This window comes from Talpa europaea, assembly GCF_964194135.1.
Source record: "Talpa europaea genome assembly, chromosome: 11".
NCBI classification, from domain to species: Eukaryota; Metazoa; Chordata; class Mammalia; order Eulipotyphla; family Talpidae; genus Talpa; species Talpa europaea.
The window spans coordinates 65,954,091-65,977,506 of NC_140078.1; the positions used below are offsets into that span (position 1 = coordinate 65,954,091).

The window sequence follows — 23,416 nt, forward strand, 5'->3', positions numbered from 1 at the left end:
TTCTTCAAGGTTCTTTTCATATTTTCTTTATAGCAACTCAAATCTAGTAGGTGCTATTATTATTTCCATTTTTTTGCGATGAGAAAACAAAGCCTCAGAGAAGTTAAGTAACTTGCCCACTATTACCCAGCTATTAAATAGTGGTACCAGAATTCAAACTCAACTGCTGCTGCTCCAGAACCCAGACTCAACCACTGTGTCCTATTCAACAGTGAGACTTTTTATGTTAGGATAAATTGGTTTGGCCCAAGAACTCCTGGTTCCATAGGGACCACTCTTTAATGTGCTTCTTTTGGGGTGGAAAGCTATTTCTCTAATACAAAAGATTCCAAGCGTTGATGAAAACCTCTTATAATGGAAGTTGAGAAGCTGTTTGTGTTGGCAGTTCCAGCTTTTTTTGAGCTGCTGGTCTGAGTCTTCACCCTCTCCTGAGCAGGAATATGGAATTCGTCTTTTTGAAGTGAGTTTGAGTGGGCCTGGTAAGTGAGCCTCCATGGAGGCAGCAGCGGCTTTGTAGACAGGAGGCAGTCATCAGCTCTGGACGGGCTTCAAGAAATGAGGACGGCAGAGATGGGGGAAGACCTCAGGCCATTCATCCTTCTGCCTGCTTAAGACAGTTCCCAGTGGGGAATTCTGGGGAAGCAGCCAAGAGAAAAGATGTATTTCCAGGAGGGGTTTTCTGCTTCTTCCAGGAATCATTCTTGGGACAGTTCTTCATGGCCCCACACAGTGTGATCAGAGAATCCCAGCAACATTAAAGCCAAAAAGAAATAAAGGCCTTTGTTGTGATATATGATGACTTTCCTTATGGAAAAAAAAACCCTGCAAAATAAAACAACTCTCTGAAGCCGAGAGGGTCTTCTCTGCAGCGTGATATCTGCTTGCCCTTGATCTTGTCTGAGACAAGTGGGAGGGTTGGCAGCACATAACAGAGGCTGTGAATTCAAACCCATGTTCCAGTGCCCTTGTCCAAGCAGCCATCATACTGTGGAATCATTTCTTCTTCATCATTATGTTAGGTCAGGGGGTAGGTAGCATACCACCAGATGCAGGGTCTGCCTCCTACAGAGCTTGAGTTTTTTTATGTATTTTTTTAAACTTTTAACTTTTAAGCTTTAATGACTTCATCTGTAGGCCTGATAGAAAGTGTCTGTGTTGGCTTCTCAGTTTTCATAGCTGCTGGGCAGAGCGGACTTCCTCTATTTGTTGTTTTGTTAGTTTGGCTTCCCTTTTCGTCTCATAGATATTAGCATGTGGACCAGTCCTCTAAAAATGAAGATGTTTTGAATAGAATAACCCAGCTTTCTCCAACTTCTCTACATTTGAAGTGTTTTTTGAAGGTTGTTTTTTAATTATATGATAGAATAATTTTGTCAAATTAAAAAGCACATAGGATCTTTCTAAGGACCCTATATTTTCAATATAATTTTGGGGAAAGATAATTCAAAATACCTTTCTTGGAAAACTGCTGCCTTTCATTAAGCCCTTTCCATGGGCCAGATTCTGCAGAAATCACAGAGTTCTAATTTCCACTAGAGCTGTGTAAAAAGGCTTTATTAATTTGCAGTGGGCAGATGAATAAACTGAAGATTTAGTGAAGTTACCCTCTCAAGGTCATTCTGAATCTAAACTCAGGTTATCTCAAGAGCAAGGGACATGTGGCTATAAGCACAGATGGATGCTCCTTTGTATACCATGATTAAAAAAACCAAACAATTAAAGACAGCATTTTCCAGGGGCAGTTGGAAGCAGGTTTGTGTCTTAGCGACATCTACTTCATAGTTCCAATCAACCAAATTGGACTCATCGCCTGTTCTTTCATGTGTCCTCCCACTACACTTGGCATTTAGTCGTCGAAGCTTCCAAGTGCCTCTGGGCTCATCCCTCACTGTCTAACTCACCATGTGGTCTACCTATTACTTCCTTTCCCCATTCTAGGTATTGTGGTATCTCCATTGGTCATTTGGATTATTGCAGTCACCTTCCAAGAGTCACAGCCCGCTATTATCCTCTACTTAGATAAAATCTGAGAGGCAACAACTTATGCCTAAAAGCTCTGTTGCCTCCTTGTCTTGTACAAAACAGCAAACTCTATGGCTGGTTTATGAGTCCTTTGCACTCTGACTCTGGGGTGCTTACCATTCTTTTCTTAAACCCCAGTACATACACCTGTCCATCTTCGTCCCCTTTTCTAGTGTGTTTTCTCACTCCCCACACTTGCTAGACTGTTTCCGCCTCACTACATTGGAGAATACACTTCCTGTTAGTTCAGCCCTTTCTTCCTATTTTCCTGAAAAACTCCTACTCATCCTTGAAGTCCCAACTTACATGTTACCTTCTGATTCTTCTCAAAGGATAGTAGTTCTGCCTGGGTTCTGATAGTACTTAAAGTTGTTGTAAAGGGCATTTTGTAATTTTCCAGCAATGTGATATGCCCTTCTACTAGACTTTGAACTGCGTAATGATCAAGACAGTCTCCTGTTCACCTTTATGTCTTCAGTTTCTGGCATATTGTTAATGCTCCATATATGTTTGCTGGAAATATTTATTTTTTTTGTTTTTGTTTTTTAAAGATTGATTTATTTATGTAAGCACTGGGGTACAGGTCAGAGGTGCTGGAGGGCGAGAGAATCCACCAAAGACAGAGCAGGGAGCAGAACAGGCAGAAGGACCAAAATACACTGCTGAGGGGAGCAGCGGGTGAGACAGGAGATGTCTGTCACGCCATGTGGAAATCTCCCCAGGCCGGGCGGGAATTGACTGGCACCGTGGAGGCTGCAGCTAGCTCCACCAGCGCTGCGCTCAACCTGCTGCGTCCCCTGGGAAGCCCTGCTGGAAGTATTTGATGGATGAATGGCTGGAAAGATGAACTGAAGGACAGATGGACAGGTTGGCAGTGGAGAAGCCAAATAGGATCTGTTTCAGTGTCTAGACAAAGAAAACAAAGACACAAATTAAGATGGAAGTTATAAAAGTAGAGAGGAGTTAACAGTTTTGATAGACATTTTAAATTAAAATGGAAGATTGTGGTGATCCTTTGTCAGTGATGTATGTGGAAGGACTTAGTCCTCCTGACTCCCAATATTAGATTACTTTGATGGAGAAGAAACTGCAAAAGTTGTTGGGTGACTTTTGATTCAATAAAGGGGGACAATTGGGAATTTAGTTTTAAATATCCAGGGAGAGTTGTTCAATTTGACATTGGAAAATATGAGAAACCTACAGATCCTTGTACTTCCAGAAAGTGGGGTCTCAGATTGCTGCCTGGCACTCTGTCCTTAGCTTCATTTCTCTTCATTCCCTTTATCCACACTCCTGTCTATCTGGACAAGATATCCAAGACTGGTTATAAAATGAATAATATCACCCAGTGCATTTTTAAAGGGGGATGTGTGTCTATAGAAAGATTGATAAAAGCAACCATAAAACCTATTAAAAGTGGGAGTGTTTATTGGAGAGGGGGAAACGGATATTAAACTTTTTTTATAAATGCTTATGTAGTATTTAATTCCTTTTATTATAGCACATGTAGTTATTTTATTAATATGATTCTCATACCATCAAATCCACCCCCTTAAAGTGTATAATTCAATGACCTTCATCACTAGCTCCAGAATTAAATTTTCATTACTATAAAATAAAACCCCATACCCATTAGCAATCAGACTCATTTTCCCAATTATTCTCTCTCTCCCCCCAGTCCCTGGCAATCCCTGATTTACTTTCTGTCTCAATGGATTTGTGCATTCAGTACATTTCTTAGAAATGGGGTCACGGGCCTCCCCGGTGGCGCAGTGGTTGAGCGCTGGGTTGCAAAGCTGCCCGCAGCCTCTGCAGCACCAGTTCGATCCCCGGCTGGTTCCTGGCCACTGGAGGAGGCTGGTTCCCGGCCACTGGAGGAGGCTGGTTCCTGGCCACATGGCGTGCAGACCTCTCCTGCCGCCCGCTGCTCCCCTCAGCAGTGTATTCGGTCCCTCTGCCTGCTCTGCTCCCCGCTCTGGCTCTGGTGAATTCTCTCGCCATCCTGCGTTTCTGACTGTACCCAGTGCATGTATAAATAAATAAATAAATGTTTGGGAAAAAAAAATAAAGATTTATTTAAAAAAAAGATTTAGAAATGGGGTCATAATTTGTCATGTTTAGTGACTAGTTTCTCTTACTTATCATAATGTGTTGGCAGTCCATTCATGTTATAGCATGTATCACTGCTTCATTCCTTTTTAATGTCAAATAATATTCCATTGTACATGTATACCACCTTTGGTTTACTTGTTCATCAGTTGATGGATGTTTGGGTTGTTTCTACTTTTTAGCTATTATGAATAATGCTGCTATGAATGTTCATGTGCAAGTTGTTGTTTGAACATTTTAATTTCTCTTGGGAACATACCTAGAAGTGGGGTTGCTATGTCATATGGTAACTCTTTGTTTAACTTCTTGAAGAACTGCCAAATTGTTTTCCACAATGGATCTTCTATTTTGCATTCCCATCAGCACAGTGTAATTATTTCAATTTCTTCACATTCTTACCAACACTTGTTATTTCTGCTGTTGGATCCTAATCATCCCAGTAGTGTGAAGTGCTGTCTCATTGCATTTTCCTAATAACCAGTAATGTCAAGCCAGTAATGTCATGTGCGCATTGCCATTTGTATATCTTCTTTGGAGAAATATCTATTCAGATACTGTGTCCATTTTTATTTTTGTTGCCTTTTTATCATTGAGTTATGTATTTAGATTACTAGATCCTTATTAAATATGTTTTCTAGTCTCTGTGTGCTAGAAATTTTTCACCTATATTTGTTATTTTCTATTTAAAAATATCCCATATCATGCATAATAGTTCACATTTTTCAATAAGATGGAGGGGTGATAGCTGAAAAATATATATTCTCTTGGGGAAAAGAAGTGAATTTGTGCTATTATAATTACATATGTTTCTTACAAGGAAATTACCTGTTGACAGTTTGACATTAGTATTGCTATGATGTAGGATTAGGAATAGTTTAGCAAAAATTCAGGACTTTTTCAAAGTATAATATTGACCTCCATATATAAGTGTCTGTGTGTGTGTGTTGTGTAGGTATATGTGACTGTACATGTGGTCACATATCAAATAGATGCTTCTCCTTTTTTGGTGATGTGTTAGCTACCTTTGAAATGGATCTTACCTTGAATATTCACTAAGCTTTTGCCTATTGATAGACTGAAATTCAAAATTTGAGTCACTTCCAGCCAAATAATTTGCCCATTTAAATGCTCAGGGTATGGCCTCATTTTATAGTGCCATAAAATGAAATTTAAAATGCCTCTCCAGAGAGCTATGATTACCATTTTTTTTCTTTAGTTGTTAGCCAAGCTAATAAATATTCTTAGCAGTTCTGTCATCATATGTCATATAAAACTAGATCTAATGATCACCTCTAAGAGAGGATCCCAATCATCACAATCTTCTATGCAAGGAGAGGAAGAAGTGATCTACCTGATAATTAGACCCTGGGGATTTTAGAAGCAAGTGCTTTTCCCCACCCCTCCCCCAGGGTGGATTAAGATGAAGAGGCCTTTGAAAACCTTTGGCTTGTGGAGGATCCACTGGCTGGCTGCTAATGGCAAGTTAAGTTATAACTGCATGGCCCTGAGGGACTGTGTTTTCCCAGTTCTCACTGAGGAAACACTGGCTAAGATTGCATATATATACACACAAACACACACACACTTACATACATACATATCCATGCATATGTATATATGTATGCATATATAGTAAATATATATACTATATTTGTGTACATATGTGTCTGTATGTATCTATATTTCTCCCAAATTCTGACCAGCAGCTTTCCAATCTTCCAGCTTTTCATGCTCTCCAGCACATGGTCTCTCTTTTCAAAGGTCTCCATTAAAACCTGGGGCCTTTCTCAAATTCTTGACAGCCAGTAATTCATAAAGGAAAAATGAATTAACTCCATTTTAGCGTAGCTGTAGGGCAAGAGAGTTGTTTGGAAGTGATTGCTGCAGGCTGTTAAGACAGCTACTTAGCTTTCAGGGCTGGCAAGAGAAAAGTGAAAAGTAATGAGTTAACCTGCTAAGAATTTGGCCATAATAATCATTGGAGTCTGGGTATACTTTGTTTCCATTTATACTGAGTGGGGAAACAGTTATCTTGATAAGCAGGGATTTATCTCAAACCTCCCCCCCACCCACCTTCTCCCCAGTGGCTGCCTAGATTTGGAATAGAATAGACTCCTTTATGTAGCAAGGGGAATGGGCATGCTTTGTAAGAGTAAGAAAAAGAAAAAAAGCCATTGGTATTTTTTCAAAGTTCTTATCAGCAAAGAGCATTACTGAGAAATCCAATAGGGTAGTGATGACATTCAATTTTATTTGTACCAGGTATGCACAGATGGTTGGAGTTAGCAGTTATTCATTTTTAGCACATATCTCTCATTAATGTTAGGGGGGAATTATACAGACCTATCAAAGGGGATAGAGAGTCTGTTGTATCAAAACGTGCATCATTTTGGTGCAAAGGTCGCATACTTTCTACAATTCCTTTCTGTAATTGTAACTTCCCATAGTTTATTCTTTGTGCTGCATTTGTATGTTGTCATGTATTTTTAATGACCTGAAGAAAAGTATTTCAGTAAACTTCCCAGGTCTGAGACTTATAATTAGTCATTGCAGCTTGTGGGATCGTTTGTGAATAACTCAATCGAGATATGTTTTACAAAAAATTCCCCTTGATTAATTGCCCAGGAAATACTTCTAGTTCATAGAGATTTGTAAATCTGTATCATAAAATATTCCATTCCCAGCAGTTGAGTCAGTGAGAAAGGTGTGTGTGTGTGTGTGTGTGTGTGTGTGTGTGTGTAGCCATTATGTGTTCAGATATCACCACGACTTTTCCTTTAATCAGTTTCTGCCAAATACAATTTACAATATGGAAACCAAAAGTCAACAGACAGAGAATCTAGTTTCTTATTATCTCATTTCTATAATTAAGATATAAACATATTTCTTGGTTTCTAGGAAAATTCTAATTAAAATATAATAGTAAAAGAGAATGAACAAAGAAAGAAAAACAATTAATTAAAAAAATAAGCAACATACGACTTAAGTTCACTATTGTAGAACATTTTATGAAAATTATTTTTGGGGTGATACAGCTTTGGGAAAAAAATCTTACAACCAGGAAATGGTGTTAGCTTTTTAATTGGGAGGATTATCCTTGTTAGCTCTGATAAGAAATTAGCAAGTGGGTTAAATCCAAGAACAGCCTTGATAAGTTAGGTAAATGACATGTATTTTGGCATCTAACAGATTGGGATGGAGCCAAGCTCTGCTTCCTTGTAGCTGGAAGTGTTCTCTAGGGAAGATTCTTACCTACTTGCCCTCATTTTTTTCTGATCTGTAATGGAAATTACAATACCTGCATTATAAAGTGGTCCTGAGGATTAAATATATACCTTGCTTAGTCCAAAGAGATTCTGATACTCTATCTTTTGTGGCATGTGTGCTTAGGAACCTGAGTGCTGGTGGCTGCTTTATGCATCTATGCATTTTAGATGAGATAATCTTCAAATTTGGGCCACCCTGTGCCTGTATGCCAAGTGTCTTCCAGGTAGAATCTGGAAAAGTTCAGGATTCTCCTGCATCCCTCCCTGTAAAACCCTACCACTACTCTAGTAATGAGGATTTTGTCCCATAAGCAAATTAATGGGGCTGGCAAAAGGGAAGTATGGGTGGATGTTCCTGGGTTAGGAATCTGCAGGCATGCTCTGGAAGAAGTCTGAGAGTTCACTGTGCACTTTAAGAATCCTCAAGAAATGAACAGAGGTCTAGGATAGCTTTTGGTATAGTCTAATTGTTTTGATATAAGTAACATTTATCAAGTAGATCTTTCCATAGGGGCACTTGAGGGGACCAGAGTGCATTGATTCACAAGAAGGACAGATAGAATATGAGCTGCCTAGATATATCTCATGATTGGGAAGTGGCTGGAAGTATTATCACTCTTAAAGCAGTTCTTTCCCCCAGACTCAGGGGGACAAGAATTACCACACCTTCATGTCTGTGTTGTTTTTACAACAATGCAGATGAGACCACACAACCAGTAAGGGCAGAGGCAGACATGTGGCTCACATACCACCTCCAGAAACCCTCAGGTGGTCTGTTCTCCTGCCTTCTGAGGTCTGAGCTTTTAACCATGGAGCTGAGATAGCCTAGAACATTTCATTGGGGTAAAAGGGTTTGGATCAAATAAGTCCAATAAACTTACACTTCTTTGTCCCTTTTTACACTTCTATGTCCCTTTTTCAGTGCAGTTTGTAATCAAAATAGCTCTGAAAAGTCCTGCAGTGTTAGAAGTCTGTTCATATTTCTTTGCTCTGTTCTCAAGATCTAATTCATCCTAAGCTTTTTTATTGTTATGATAACAATTATTAATATCCCTCAGAGCTGGGTACCATCAGAACATTGTAATCCACTGAGTTAAGAAAAAAAAAAAATCATCAAGTGAAGCTGAAACAGGTGGCATTCCGGTGATGGGTTTGGAACTGGTTAGTAGTTAAGTTGAGGTAATTGTGTGGGGAGGTAGTTTGCTCTGTCTTCTCTCAAAACTAGGAGGAGTGGCTTATACCCTCTTTTCCAATAATTCTGCCACTTTGTTATCCTTAATTTGCTACCCACCACTGATTCTTTTTCACTCAGTCACATCAAACTAAGCATTAATAAGGTTTGAGTTATGAGAAGAAGGTTGAAAATAACAGGTATTTATTTCTGCAGTGTGTCCTCATTGGGACAGATACCTGGGGAAGTGTAAGGAAGCACATATTTCCATAACCTCTCACCGGCCATAAATTAGGCCTTCCAGATGCCTTATGTTGCCCTGGTGAAAATGGTTTGGGAAAAATTTGGGGAATACAAAAACAAAGTCTGTTAGGTAAACACAGAAGTAAACAGTCCCCAAGAAGTATTTGAAACTGATAGTAAAAAAATTATGAAGTATTCTGAAAAGATAGCACAAACAAAATAAAGCAGATTTTATAAGTTTTTCAGAATAATTAGTATGTCATTTGACATTAATGAATATCTACTAAGGTCACCACTGGCCACGCATGACTAAATTTATTAAGATAAACATAGAAAAAATCATTTCGCAATTGCACTTAGATCCATTCAAGCTGTTCATTTTCACAAGGGACAAGAGTCTCCAGTGGTGGACAACAGAGAAGTAGAATATTTTCGTAATTGCAGAAACTTCTATTGTATAGCACCTATGGTAGATAGAATTCTAACATGGCCCCCATGCTCTCCCATCCTGATCTTTACACCTTTGTATAATCCTTTCCATTTGGGTGTGAACAAGACCTGTGACTTGCATCTAGCTTATAGAATAGGGCAAAGGTGATGGATACCACTCCTTTGAATAGGATATATTATATGGCAAAGGTGATGGAATGTCATTCCCATGACTACTTTACATTATCTAAGACTCTTGTTTTAGGAGACTGCAGAGAGAGTCTCCTATTGGCCTAGAATAATCACTTATGTTGTGAGCCACCTATGGAGTCACATGGTCAGGAATAAGGAGTGGCCTCTAAGACCTGTGGGAAGCCACCAGATCTGGCCAACAGTCAGTAAAAGGCTGGGAACCTCATTCATATAGCAGCAAAAGGAAACACATTCTTCCAACAACCTGAATGAGTCTGGGAGCAAATACTTCCCTAGATGAGAAATGCAGTCTGGCTAACATCTTGAGTTCAGCCTGGTGAGACTAGTTACACAGAGACCAGCCTCCCAATGACTGGACTTCTGATCCACAGAAGCTGTGAGATAATAAATGAGTGTTGTTCTAGGCTGCTAAATTTGTGGTAATTTGTCATACAGTCACGGAAAACTGATTCAGCACTTGTCCAAATTATCTTTGGGATGGACTGATAAGCTACAGCTCAAATGAACTAGATCCTAAAGAGAGTATAACTTGCTTTATTGAAGATACTGCTTTGCCTTCTTCTTAGAGAAAAAGATTGTAACTCTCAAAAAGGAATGGCTAAATCTGGTTAGAATGCTCCATTCTCTTTTGTGGCTGGTATCTCATAGTAATATGCAATAATATTTTATTACTTTTATATAGCATATTCTGAATTCCCTACTTATAAACTGTGTAATGCTGCGCAAATTACTTAACCTCTATCGTCTTTTTACTTTTGTTGTCTGGAAAATGTTATTTCTCTGCTTTTTTTGGTGGTAAAAATTGCATAACACTAAATTTACCATCTTAACCATTTCTAGCGGTTAAGTGCATGGTTCACTCATGTTAAATATATTCTTGTTGTTGTGCAATAAATCTCTACAACTTTTTCATCTTGTGAAACTGAAACTCTAAATCCACTAATTCCCTCTATATCAATCCACATTTTACTTTATTTTTAAAAAATTTTATTATTTTTTCCCTTACCTCGTTGTTAATTTTTGGACAGTATTTAATTTATCCCTGAAGTGTAATCCCCATAGTTATCCCACAACCATAGTGCCCATGATCCATCACCGTAGTCCCTTGTGTTCTGCCCTCCCATTTTGACCCCCTCTACCTCCTTCCCCTGCTGTGTCCTTCCGATCTGTGGTCAGCTTGCAAGTTTTATCTTTTACTTAAGCTCTTTAAGTCCCAATCTCAGTTTCTTCATTTGTAAGACACAGCAGATAAAAATACTTTCCACGTAAGGATGTTTTCTTCATTTAACTGAGATCATACCACATGCTTTGCACAGGTCATGTAACATGACATCCCAAAGCAGAAGACATTTTTATTATTTAGCAATATTTTTGCATTGATTTTTGACAGGACCTAATTCTAATATGCACTCTGATATGATTTTTCTATGCCCTAAGTTGGAAAATCAGCATGTAAGATTTTTATCTTCTTACACCTCTGCTTTATTTTATGTCTGGGCTGCTGCGGCCCAGTTCCAGATTGGATGCAATAAAAATAGGTTTTGCACACACCAGTGCCCCTGTGCTCATAGGTTGGTTTGGCTGTATATTGTCTGGGCAAATAGCCCCCAACCTCTGGCCAGACTGAGGAATGTTAGTTTCCTCCAACATTAGCCCCCCGGGGGTCAATTTTCACAGTTTCCATATGTTTTTATATTACCCCAAACTGTAAATACAACTGACACTCTACCAAATTGGCCCTAATGTGCTTATGTCTAACAGTGAAGTCTTAGGCTTTTCGAAGAATACAGTTCTCCATGGAATTGTGGCAATTATATGAATGTTTAAAGTATTTGGATTCCATTTTTTGATTTGAAAAGAAGTAAATGATGTGCAAGGAGAAGATTTGATGGTGGCTTGAGCTGTTGTGGCAGCAGGGGTGATGGAGAGAAGGGGTGAGCACATGGCCTGTTTCCCTGTCTGTACTCCTGCATGGCTGGCGGCGACGAGTGGACGAGTTTTAATCTGATGTCTTCACCCTGTCCTGGATTTGTCCCTCTGGTTCTAAAAGTTCTATCCTAAGATCTGTTACCTGATACCTGGATATCTATTATTGTTGTTGCCCCTTTGATTTTCTCCTACTTTTTTGTCGAGTTGCTCCTTTTATTTTTACTTATGTTGTCATTTTTAGACTCCTTATGTATGTTTAATCTGTACAGGAAGAACAACCAAATTTGTTATGATGCAATGAAATTCCAGAATCTGAAATACACTAAGTATTTTGCTTGTGGGGGCCGATTCATCCATGAAATCTAATAATTCCTTCAAAGGGTGGTCATGCTGAAGTTAACAGGTTCAGGGAACGGAAATTAATAGGGAAATTACATGGCACCCTGGTTGGTTTTGTGTTCTATTCATAGCTGGGTCTTCATTTCAGTAACAAACATTTACTGCCACCATGTAGTATGAAGCTATAAAGCTCCTGCTTTCCATTCCCAAGCTCCCTTAGTATAAAGCTAATTATTCTCAGGTAATTACCTCATATGTATCTAGAATATTTAACCAAGTTGCTGCTTAGGGCATCCTGTGAAGTATGGAGAGGCATGCTTCAAAGTGACTGGACTGCAGAATAGAGATTATATCTGAGAATTTCTGCTTCTATTCCCTAGAACTTTCTAGGCTGCTTGGGGGAAATGAAAGCAGGGCAGGGGTGTGAAGAAACTCTGCAGCACAGAAGCTAAGGGAATAGTTCTGGCCTCTGGAGTCAGTCTGACTGAGAACCTGCCTCTGCCACTTTCCAGCTCTATAACTTTGGTCAGTTTCCTCACCTGTAAGAGGAATAATCACAGTACCTGCTCAGTGGGTTTGTTTTGAAGAATAAATGATTTAATATAATATATGTAAGGTGCTTCTAGCACACCAAGTGATGTATTTGTTGCTATTGATTGTCATAACTATATGGCAATGTTAGAACATGTCCAGACAAGGATTCAGAAAATCTGGCCTGTGGACCAAATCCAGACCTGCCACCTGTTATTATAAAGTTTTATTTGTGCACAGTCATGCTCATTTGTGTATATATATTCTGGGGCATTTTTCACTCTACAATGACCAAGAGCACTTTTTGTAGAGGCTGGATGGCTCACAAAGCCTAGGATTCAGCCCTTTATAGAACAGGTTTGCTGCACTCTGTTTTTAGCCTTTGGACAGCTTTTTGTCAGTAGCATAAATGTAAACAAGCCATAAGTCTGCTGTAATCTAGTTTTTTTTTTTTAAAGATTTATTTATTCATGCATACAAAAACTGGGGTATAGGCCAGATGTGCAGGGGGGTAAAAGGATTCACCAGAGACAGAACAGGGAACAGAACAAGCAGACTGACTGAAATACACTGCTGAGGGGAGCAGCGGGTGAGGCAGGAGAGGCCTCCCCTGGTGGTGCAGGTGGTTGAGCGCAGTGCTGTGAAGCTGTCAGCAGCCTCTGCGGCGTAGGTTCTAGAGTAGAGATGAGAACAAAACAGGTGTGCTCACTGTACAGTGGGTTCTCAAAGCAGAACAAGGATGCTTTAGAATGTCAAATATGTGGTGGATTCTGAGTAGGGCAAGCACAGCATGGCTGGGAAGTTTATTTAACAGGGAGGACCCAGTTTTCTACATGAACCAAGAAGGCTTCCCAGAGGATATAACATTTGTACTGAGGAAGAGGGATAGATATGATTTAGCTGTGATGAATGACTGGGATGAGAGTGAGGTAAAGAGGAGTTTATTTTATTTTTAAGATTTATTTATTTATTTTATACAAGCACTGGGTACAGTCAGAAGTGCGGGAGGGTGAGAGAATCCACCAGAGCCAGAGTGGGGAGCCAAACAGGCAGAGTGATGAAATATACTGCTGAGGGGAACAGTGGGTGCGGCAGGAGAGGTCTGTGCACCCTGTGGGATCCTTGCCAGCGGCCGGCGATCGAACTGGCACTGCAGAAGCTGCAGAAGCTTCGCAGCCCAGTGCTCAACCGCTGCCCCACCGGCGAGGCCCTAAAGAGGAGTTTAGAAGAGGAAATTATTGTGCAGAGACCCTGAGGATGGGAGGATTTGGTGTGTTGAGGATGCCTGGGTGACTGGACAGAGTAGGGTGAGATATGACATGTGAGACAAGAGTTTGGTCTGGTCTGAGTCATGGACAGAAGAATGGATGTTTCCATGGATAACAGATATTTGGTGGGAAGTTTAAAGCAGCGGAGAGCTATATCATGTGTGTACACCAGACAAACTCCCCTGCCCTGTGAATAATGAATAGATGACTCACTTGGAGCCGGCATCCTTGCCCTACTTGGAGATGATGACAGCTTGAACCAGAGAGATGTGCTTAGAAGTTTCTCCTTCAGTCTGGTCCGTATCCTAGGAATGGGCTCTGTTCTGGCAGTAGTGCCTGACTGGTGATGGAATAGTCAATAATCTAGCTGGACTGGGTATATAAATAAATGTTCAAGTGGAAATTGTGCTGAATGCATTGAAGGAAGTGCAGAGTACTTTCATAGATACTTTGAGTGAGAGGAAGGGGGATTCTTGGATTTGGTGCCCTTAAAAAGGTCATTCCTAAAAGGTACTATTTAGCTGAGACCTGAAGGATAAAATTCATTCTTGAGGGAGGAGTGGTGGCTGGGGAAAGGCAGAGAGGGAGTCCCAGATGGAGAGAAGAGCAAGGGCCCATGTCCTCGGGCAGGAAGGAGCTGGTATGATCTAAGAATTGAAAGGAGACTGGATCCTGGATTCTGTGGGTAAAATGAAATCTGGTGAGGATACTGGTGAGGTCTACAAGTCTATGATTTTATTCACTGGGAAATGGAAAACCATTGCTGGAGGATTATATGCATGTTGTGCTTGATCCAACTTGTTTCAAAATACTTGCTCTTGCTGTTAGGTGGAGAATGGGTTAAAAAGGGAGCAAGAGTAGCAGCAGGGACATGAGGAGAACATTATGGTCCAGGCAGGCAATGACTGTGGCTTGAGCTATTGTGACAGCAGAGGTGACGGAGAACGGGGTGAGCACTTGTCCTCTTTCCCTGTCTGTACTCCTGCATGGCTGACCCTCAGCGTGGCTTCAAGGCACCATGGTAAATATGGAGCCATGATGTAGTGAAATCAACAAGTAACTATAAACCAGAGACACACTACCGGGTGTGGGGGTGGGGAGGGAGTAAACATTTGTTGATCATGAGGAAAATAAGCATCCCAAGGCTAACTACTGTTTTCAGACCTATGTAACCAGCTTGTGCTTTCTGGGTCGCCAGGCCTGAGTGGAAGCCTGAGCAATAAGCAATTTATTTCGTAAATAGTGAATGGAAGCTAGGCTTGTTAGTCATGTGACCCATACAACCATGAGGATCTACTCACCTGGAAGAACAGCTTCTTATTAGATGCTCAGGGATTGAAACCTGAGGAGGGTGTGAAATAGGCCTGGCCTTTGCCCTTGGTGTTTCTTGTGGGAGCTTGCTAGTCCTACCAAATACATTTGGAGGAGGGCAAGACAGCAATGGAGAGGTACTGGCTCTCTGCTCTCTGTCCTGGGGTCTTCTCTAACAGGCTGTCAGCATGTATGCTCTTTAGCTTGGATTCTCAATCACTGGGTTCCATTCATATTTGGGATTTGGAGTGACATTCCATTGATATTTAGGCAAAGGGAAAGCATTGTCAATGAGTATGCATTCTGGTGAAGTGTTTGACAAAGAACTAAGCACTTAATCAAAGTCAGTGGCCAGATAGACTGTGAGAGGCTACTGTAAAACACAGAATCCAAGAGCTCTAGCTCATCATGGAACTCTTATCTATGATTTGGGTCCTGCTTGTTGCTCTTTGCTAGGAGGAAAACTGGATTCAAGTAGCCACAGCTGGCCAGATACTTCCATTTCCAGGAAGGAATATCATGCTTATGATATTTAGCACATTTGTATGTGCTATAAAAATACCTTTCGAATATTTATGATAGCTTTCTAGAATTTATTGCTATGCCGAAGTACTGAATGGTATTTACAAGCTTTAAAAAAATGGAATCATCTCAGTGGTTAAATGTAAAAGCTTTTATTATGGGAAATTCTGCACGCAATACTCATTGTCAGCTTCCATTGTGTGTGTGTGGCCCATCTACTTGTGCAGTCACTTCAGGCTCCCAGCTCACTTATCCAGTGCCTGTCACAACCTTCCTGTAATGCTTCCATTAAGATTCTCTTCCAGGAACATAACTCATCTTCTTATTAAGAAAGCATAAGTGGAAGGTAAATGTATGATAAAAAGGGCTTAATAATGCATTCCAAAGTCCATTGTTTGAGGTATTTGGAATTCCGCCTGTTCCAGTTTGGGAAGCAAAGCAGTAAATATGTATTCCCAATATTACATAAGACATGAATGCATTAATTTTGTGAGCTGAGAGTGAAAGAGAGGAGGAACATACTGGGGTCTGTTCTAAGCATTTTGATTGTACTTCCTCATTGACTCATTAACAGCAACCCTATGACATACATACAGTTATCTCCATTTTATATGTGAAGAAGCTGGGGTACAGAGAGGTTAAGAAACTTGCCCATGGTCACCCAGGTAGATAGAGCTGGACTTCTAATGGGGAGTCCAGGCAGCCTGGCTCCAGAGTTAGGCTTCTAACCCCTGCACTCTAGCTGATCCTGGAAGAGCCATAGAACTCAGAAATTGTCTTCCATGGGCACTGTACCATTTTATACGCTCAGCTAAAACTATAGTTATTTCTCCAAGAGAAGTGAAAACGTATGTCCACCCCCCTGAGAAGAGGTACAACAATGTTCATTGTAACCTTTTTAAATGATGAAAAATTGGAAACTGCCCCAATACCCATTTAACAAGGGAATTGCTAATCAAAGTACAGTATATTCATTCAATACAATTCATTCAATTAATTCATTTAATCAATTCACTGCTTGATTTCATCATTAAGATGGAACTTTATAGGCAATGATATGGATAAAACTCAAAAACCTTATGCTGAGTCAAAGACGTTAGATGCTAAATAGTATGTGCTGTATAATTCCATATATGCAATGTTTAAGAACAGACAAAATGAATACATGTGAATAAAAGTTGAAATGATGATTACTTCTTGGTAGGGGGAAGACACAATGTTTGGTGGTCGCAATATTCTGTTTTGGTTGGTCAGAAATCATTGCCACATGCACTTGTTATCTGTGCATGTTCTTGTGTGCTTATCTCCTTCCTCACTTACACACACACACACACACACACTCTAACATGTTAAAGCTTCCCCTTCTCCCCAATCCCATTTCTTTCCTAGCAGTAACCACTGTTTACAAACTGGTGTGGGGTTTCCAGGAGTTTCCATTTTTATGCATGTTTGTATATACACATCCAAATAGGCTTTTATAGTTCAACATAAATAAATCAGACTATATATATTATTCTGCTACCTGCTTTCTTTTTTGATTAACATGTTTTGAAGTTTTTTCAGTTTTGCCTCAACCTTTTTAGCTAGCTTAGGTTCCCATAGTATGAGTAGAATCGATTTCCTCTGTCAGTTTCCTTCTGATGGATGATCAGGTAGTTTTCAAATTTTCACTTTTATAATGTTGTGATGAGAATACATATATTTGTGCAGGTGTGCAAGCACTTCTGTAGACTACTTTTCTCTAGAAATAACTTTGCTTGGGTAAAAGACATGTTCACTTTGATGGATGCTGTAAAAATTGGCTACAAAAATGCTTTTTTCAGCTATACTCCTTGATCACATATGAAAGAGCTAGTGCATCTTCTGAAACAGTAGATACTATCAATCTTGCAAAGCTCTTGAGACCAGATGGGTAAAAAATGTCATCTTGCTTCTGCGGATATTTTAAAAGATTTGATTTTCTCCTTTGTATACAAATATACACATGCCTTTGGAGAAACATGTGCGTCCCCTATCCTGTACTCTGAACTATGTAATTCTAGAAGCCTTCACAGCCAGATGTGCTCTCTAAGCAAGTTAGAGAACACTTTCTCATTTCAACTTGACAAACTGTTCTAATGAAATAGCAGAATTTTGCCCTCTTTACCATTCACTCTTAATATGATAACCATTGTTGATCTTGATGCCTATTGGAATTTTTTCATTTAATCCAAATTCCTCAATGATGGCTGAATTTTGACAAGTAACTGGACTTGCTTTATTAAACTGGTTAAATTAAATTGAATGTTGAAAACCAACCTTACCTCTACAACTGACCTCCATCCATCCCCCATCCCATAATTGCTTTTTAGTAAATTTGCATATCACCTTAAACCAGTAAGAATGGCACGTATTAAAATAACTAGCAACAACAAATGTTGGCGAGGATGTGGTGAAAAAGAACTTTCCTACACTGCTGGTGGGAGTGCAAACTGGTCCAATCACTATGGAAAGCTGTCTGGAGGCTCCTCAAACTACTAAAAATGGAGCTACCATATGACTGGGCAATTCCACTCCTAGGGACCTACCCAAAGGACAAAAAAACATTAATTCAAAAGAATACTTGCACCCCATGTTTATTGCAGCATTATTTATAATAGGCAAAACATGGAAAGAGCCTAAATGCCCCAAATAGATGACTGGATCAACAAGATCTGATATATATATATATAATGGAATACTATGCAGCAATCAAAAAAGATAAACTAATGCCATTTGCAGCAACAGGGATGGCGCTAGCAGGGATTATGCTCAGTGAAATAAGTCAGAAGGAAAAAGAAAAATATTGGATGGCTTCACTTATAGGAGGAATATAGGGGAACCAAATGAGGGACCAAGGGAAAAAATAATAACAACAATAAAAAACACACAAAAACCAAACAACAATAAAAAGACAACTACAAATCAGAGACATTCTGCAAGGGAGGGGGAGGGAAAGAGACCAGGGTGAGGACAGGAAGAACACAAGGGACTGTGGTGATGGTGCATGGGTGAATTGGTGGTGGAAATTCTATGGGGACTACACCTGAGAAAAAATTAAAAAAAAAAAGAAAATTTGCATATCGGATATATTTTTAATGGTATTCCATGGAGAAAAAAAGTCACTCCAAAGAATCTTTTATTTTTCTAAACACAAAGCGGTCAGTCTCTGGCAGAACCTTGGAATCTGAGTTGCCTAGTAGGTGGGAATTTGTAAAGTGGGTATCAATGACACTTTCTTCTGAGACAATATTGCCAGAGGGCTTCGCAGTCTGCACCGCCAGGGGCTCAATCTTCCTGAGTTTAGAGACAATTGAGAGCTATGCTGAGTGGAGAATGATTTATTCAGTGTGGGTTGACTTCTGCTTGTGGGGAATGATTAGGGGACTGATAGGTCACTTAAAGATTTTATTCTTGTAAATGCTGAAGCTATTACTAGCAAAAATCATCCCTTCAACAAGTATCTAGTGAGCTTCTGTGGGGGCATTTTCTCTGTTCTGAGGGATTCGATACTTTCAAATTTCATGAGTTCTCCACCTGCCCCCCTCCCCCATCACTTGCCATTTCATCCAGGCTGCAGGAGCCCTCCGCCCTCCCTAGGAGGCACCTGAGAGCAGGGTTGTCTACAAAGTGAGACTCTGCTCACATTTTCCCACCCTATGTTTTGCCTCTTTCCTATCTCTGCCAGAGCAAGTCTTCTTTTCCTTTTTGACCTTTAAGAATGCTTTAATTAGAGAAAGAGTTCTATTGCAAGATTTGAAAACTGTAGTGTTCCTGCAGGAGAAGGGACAGGCTTTATCTCTCTCTCTCTCTATTGATGTAAAAGAGTGCAAAGACTAGATGATCATTTTCATCAGCTTGCTCTGTGTCAATCTAATTGACCCAAATCCTAAGCAGCACCATTTAAACCCACCTTTTCTTTTTTATTTCCTGGTATCCTAGGTAAGGCAGTATTTGAAGGGATGGCTGGAGGATGCTTTTGATATCATGGTATCTGAATTTCCATTTCTCATTTTTCTCAGCCATTCATTCTCAGCACAGGAAAGATTTAAGGGATGCGTGGAGTTGGGTTTTTCCTTTGAATAGAAAAACATACAGCAATATCCCTGAAAGTAGGGTCTATATATATTAAGACTTTTCCAAGAACTTTGTAAGAAATCTTTAACTATGCAAATGATGTTTGCAACATAATCTATTTTATAACTGGTACTTGGTGGTGGTAGGAGAATGTTTAGCAGTTTTATTTATGTGCCACAACATAATGAATAAGTACTTTATAAAAATGTTTTCTTATTAAACAATTCCATTCAAAGGGTAGGGAGGGGAGGGGAGGGGAGAGGATTCTAATAGTTACATCCTGATAGTGAGCACTGACCTTATTTCCTAAGGAAGTGGAAAATGTGTTTGCTCCAGGTTAGTATGAGCCTTGAAAATACTATATCCTTGTTCACTTAGGAAGTAAAAGGTCATTATTAACATCATTATAGTAGCCAAAAGATAATTTCCTAAAAGAAGATTAGCAGGTAGTCTTAATTGGTAGTTTGACATGTGTATATTAGTATATATCCAGTAATAACAGGAATATATAAGGCTAAAATTATGCAATCCAAATAATAACTAAGGAGATGGTTATTCTGTCTCTCTTTATTTTGTCTTAATAACTGTCACCAGGAATATTTAAATCACTGTTTAGTTGGTTCTGTAATTATTCATAAGGAGCCAAAGTGTTCAGAAAATATTTATTAACAGGATTCCTAATAGCACATTATTCAGCTTTATAAACAATTCTTTTGAACTTCATTTTCTTGGAGTGGGAGGGAGTGGGGGGTATATAATTTTATGAGGACTGGAAATAGAGTCTCTTGTTGAGAGCAGCCTCCATTTGATTATACATTATTTTAATTTAATATGTTTGTTGTTTACCATCTAGTGTCATTTCTTTCATAGTTCCACAAGAGCAGTGGTTCTCAATATGTTTGTTTTGGGAGTCAGGGCTCAGTAACAGTGGCTGACTTAGCAATGCTTGGGAGATGGGGTGAGGGATTAGAAAGGACCCTAAGTGATTCAGCTCCAATGCCCTCCTCTGAGGCTCACTGCTTCCAAGCTCTTTGCGCTGCTCTTCTGCCTTCTCTTATGTTGGGTTAGATTTATAACAGCTGCCATGGACATGGTTGCCTAAATCTGTGGAATGTTTTGCTAAATGTTGCTAGTGAAATAATCCGCATTAAGCCTGTAAACCCTCCCCCTCTTTTTAACCTACCCTTTATCCCTAGTCTTTTACCCACTTGATCACTTTATGATTTTACTTTGACATCCTATAGATTCATTGAGAACTTTTATTCCAAGCACCAGAGCTGTATTTACCATGATGAGTAGACAAAGCATTTTTTTGTTTGAGCTGAGTGATGACAATGTATTTGATTCGTGCCTTGTACCTGTTATTTTAAAATCTAAGTAATGGATTATGATCTCATAAGAACATGGTCCAAGAAAATAGTAATACTTAAAACAGCAACCACTTAGAGGAAAATAAGTTCCCCTTCACAGACCATAGGATCCTGTTCTGCTCAGATTTCCTGGTTCCCTTTGCTGTCCCATTTCTTTGTCCACTTGCCTTCCCCATCTCCTTCCCTGCTGCCTTAGGCCATCTTCACTGCAGCCTTTTAGTTCCTCCAAGTAACTTGGTACTTTCCTGCCTTAGGAATTACACTTGCTGTTCTCTCTACCTGGGAAGTTCCTCCACTGGCATTTTTTGGACAGGCTCCTTCAAGACTCCACCATAGTCTCAACTGTTTAGGAAGGCCTTCCCTGGCCTCAGTGAAAAAAGTCATCTCCCCACCCCTGCCTGATCACACAGATAATGTACATCATTGTCTCTCAGAGAATGCTATGTCCTTCAACATTAGGAAACCTATGTTATGTCTCCTTGGTACTTGTCTGTCTTTCCTGCTGGACACCAAGCTCCATGAGTAGAGAGAAGACTATACCCGTCTCTTTCACCACTGCAACACCAATGCCATCCTGGCACCTGGCATTAAGTGGATGCTCAGTATATACTTGTGGTTAAATGAAAAGAATATTCCAAGGTTCCAAATTTTCCTAAACTTGTATCATGATATTCTAAACTTAGTACTTCTATTGTGACATTTGCTCTTCCAGTGGTTGAATTTAACCAAGCTATGCTGACTTTTCTCAGGCATATGAAAGATCAGAATAAGAAGGTGGCCAACCTCAAGCACAACCAACAGTTAGAAAAGAAAAAGAATGCTCAGTTACTGGAAGAAGTTCGCAGGCGAGAAGATAGCATGGCTGACAACTCACAGCACTTGCAGGTAAGTCCATGCTTCTCCTATGAAACCCTAAATAAGTGGAGATTGACTCTCTCTGAAATGTACCCATTGCTGTGGGAAAATGTGCAGAAACAGTGAGTGTGTTTTTGCTCGAGTCCAGCCCTGTTTTCCCAGGGAGCTCAATGGCATCATTTTCAAAATGGTACCCAAGAAAAACTGATTATGGAGGAGTCTGCTAATGCTGCAGAGTCTCTTGGTTCCTGTATCTTACCTTAAAAGGTAAGGACTGCGTTTATGTGCTTGGCAAGAAACTTAAAACCTAGAAATATCTTCCTTTTAGAATTATATTTAAGTCATTTTGGTGTTAGTAGAAGGGAAATGTGTGTGTATCATCACAGAAGGCACTTGGAAAAGGATGCATTAAGTTGATCTCAGACAGTTTACAAAACTGGTTTTTGTTTGTTCAAAACTCCAAGACATAGACAGGTCATTATTCTGTCTTCTCTGTTGAATATAGTTATCTCTGAATGGATAGCCCTATCTCGGAAACCAACCAACTGACTGAAAACACCAATTTTTCCTCATTAACGATCCCTATTTTTGGCAAAGGAGCTCTCCCCATGTGCTCAATAAAACATTCAAGCTAAAACAGGGTGTTCACTTTGAAGTTCCTTTATTTATTCCAGTGTGCCTTTAAACAGAACACTTGAAGTTCAACTTGGCTGGGCTTCATATTAAATTTTGCTTATTAATTAGTGTCTTTCTCCTGTTATATATTAAGTTCCCTCCTTGGAGATAGAAGAAGCTAGATAATTTCAATATGTACTCACAGTTCATCTTTTTAATTGACCAAAAATAAATAATTATTCCAAAGTAGAAAATATAAGGAAATACCTTGCACAAAGCATGGTTACATAGGGGTGACTTAGTCAATATTAGTTTTTTTTCCTGTGTCCTGGAGAGACTTTAATGGTGTCACTTAATCCTCTTTGCATTGATGCCTGGTTCAGATAGCATAATGGTAGCATCATTTTTTTGTTGTTGTTTGTTTAGTCCTGGGACCACTGTAGCACAAGTCAGTACCTTATTTAAATCTATAGTTTCCTCAATGTTCTTGGTTAAATCATTTTTCAGAGTCTTGGGTCCTAGTTTCTCTATCAGTCATATTCAATGTTAGATTGGAGACTTAGATAACAGCAAGTAAAATTTGCAGAACCTTTTATTGCCTCGCCAGGCATCATTGTCATTTATTCCTCACATTCTTCACATCAATGTTGGTGATTTTACATATGGTAATACTGGAGTCTCAGAAAAAGTTGTAAGTGACTCCTAGGATGAGGTGGAGATAGATGTGAAGGCAGGTCTCCCTGCCTTCAAGAACCGAATGTAGAGGAACAATAACTGTAGTATGGTACTCTTTATTGAACTTTTCAATATACTGGAAATTGTGCTGTATACCCCATGCAGCTATTTAATTCTTATGTCAGTTGGACTAGTCAGGAATCTTAGTTGCAAATGACAGGAACACAACTCAAACTGAAACAAATAAAATAGGAATCTGTAAACTCAATTAACTGAGAAGACTGGCAGTGGACTTGACACCTGACTATATTCAGATATTTAACAACATATCGGAATCTATTTCCATCTACTCACAGGTGTGATTTGCTTTTGTGGACTTTGTTCCTAGGAAGGCTGCCAGAATGATGCCAACAATGGCTGCTAGTATTCAATGAGCACAGTTTCTCCAGGGGG

General features: G+C 39.6%; 1 protein-coding gene across 1 annotated transcript in view; it reads left to right on the top strand.

Annotated features, from left to right (window-relative positions):
• The window catches only part of ERC2 (ELKS/RAB6-interacting/CAST family member 2), a gene marked incomplete at both ends in the record, with an annotated part of 688,274 nt that overhangs the window by 374,516 nt on the left and 290,342 nt on the right, over positions 1 to 23,416 (top strand). Inside the window, one exon of the mRNA XM_084248450.1 lies at positions 21,568 to 21,703. Within this exon, the coding sequence (XP_084104576.1) occupies positions 21,568 to 21,703 (136 nt within the window). The remainder of the gene's footprint in view (positions 1 to 21,567; positions 21,704 to 23,416) is intronic.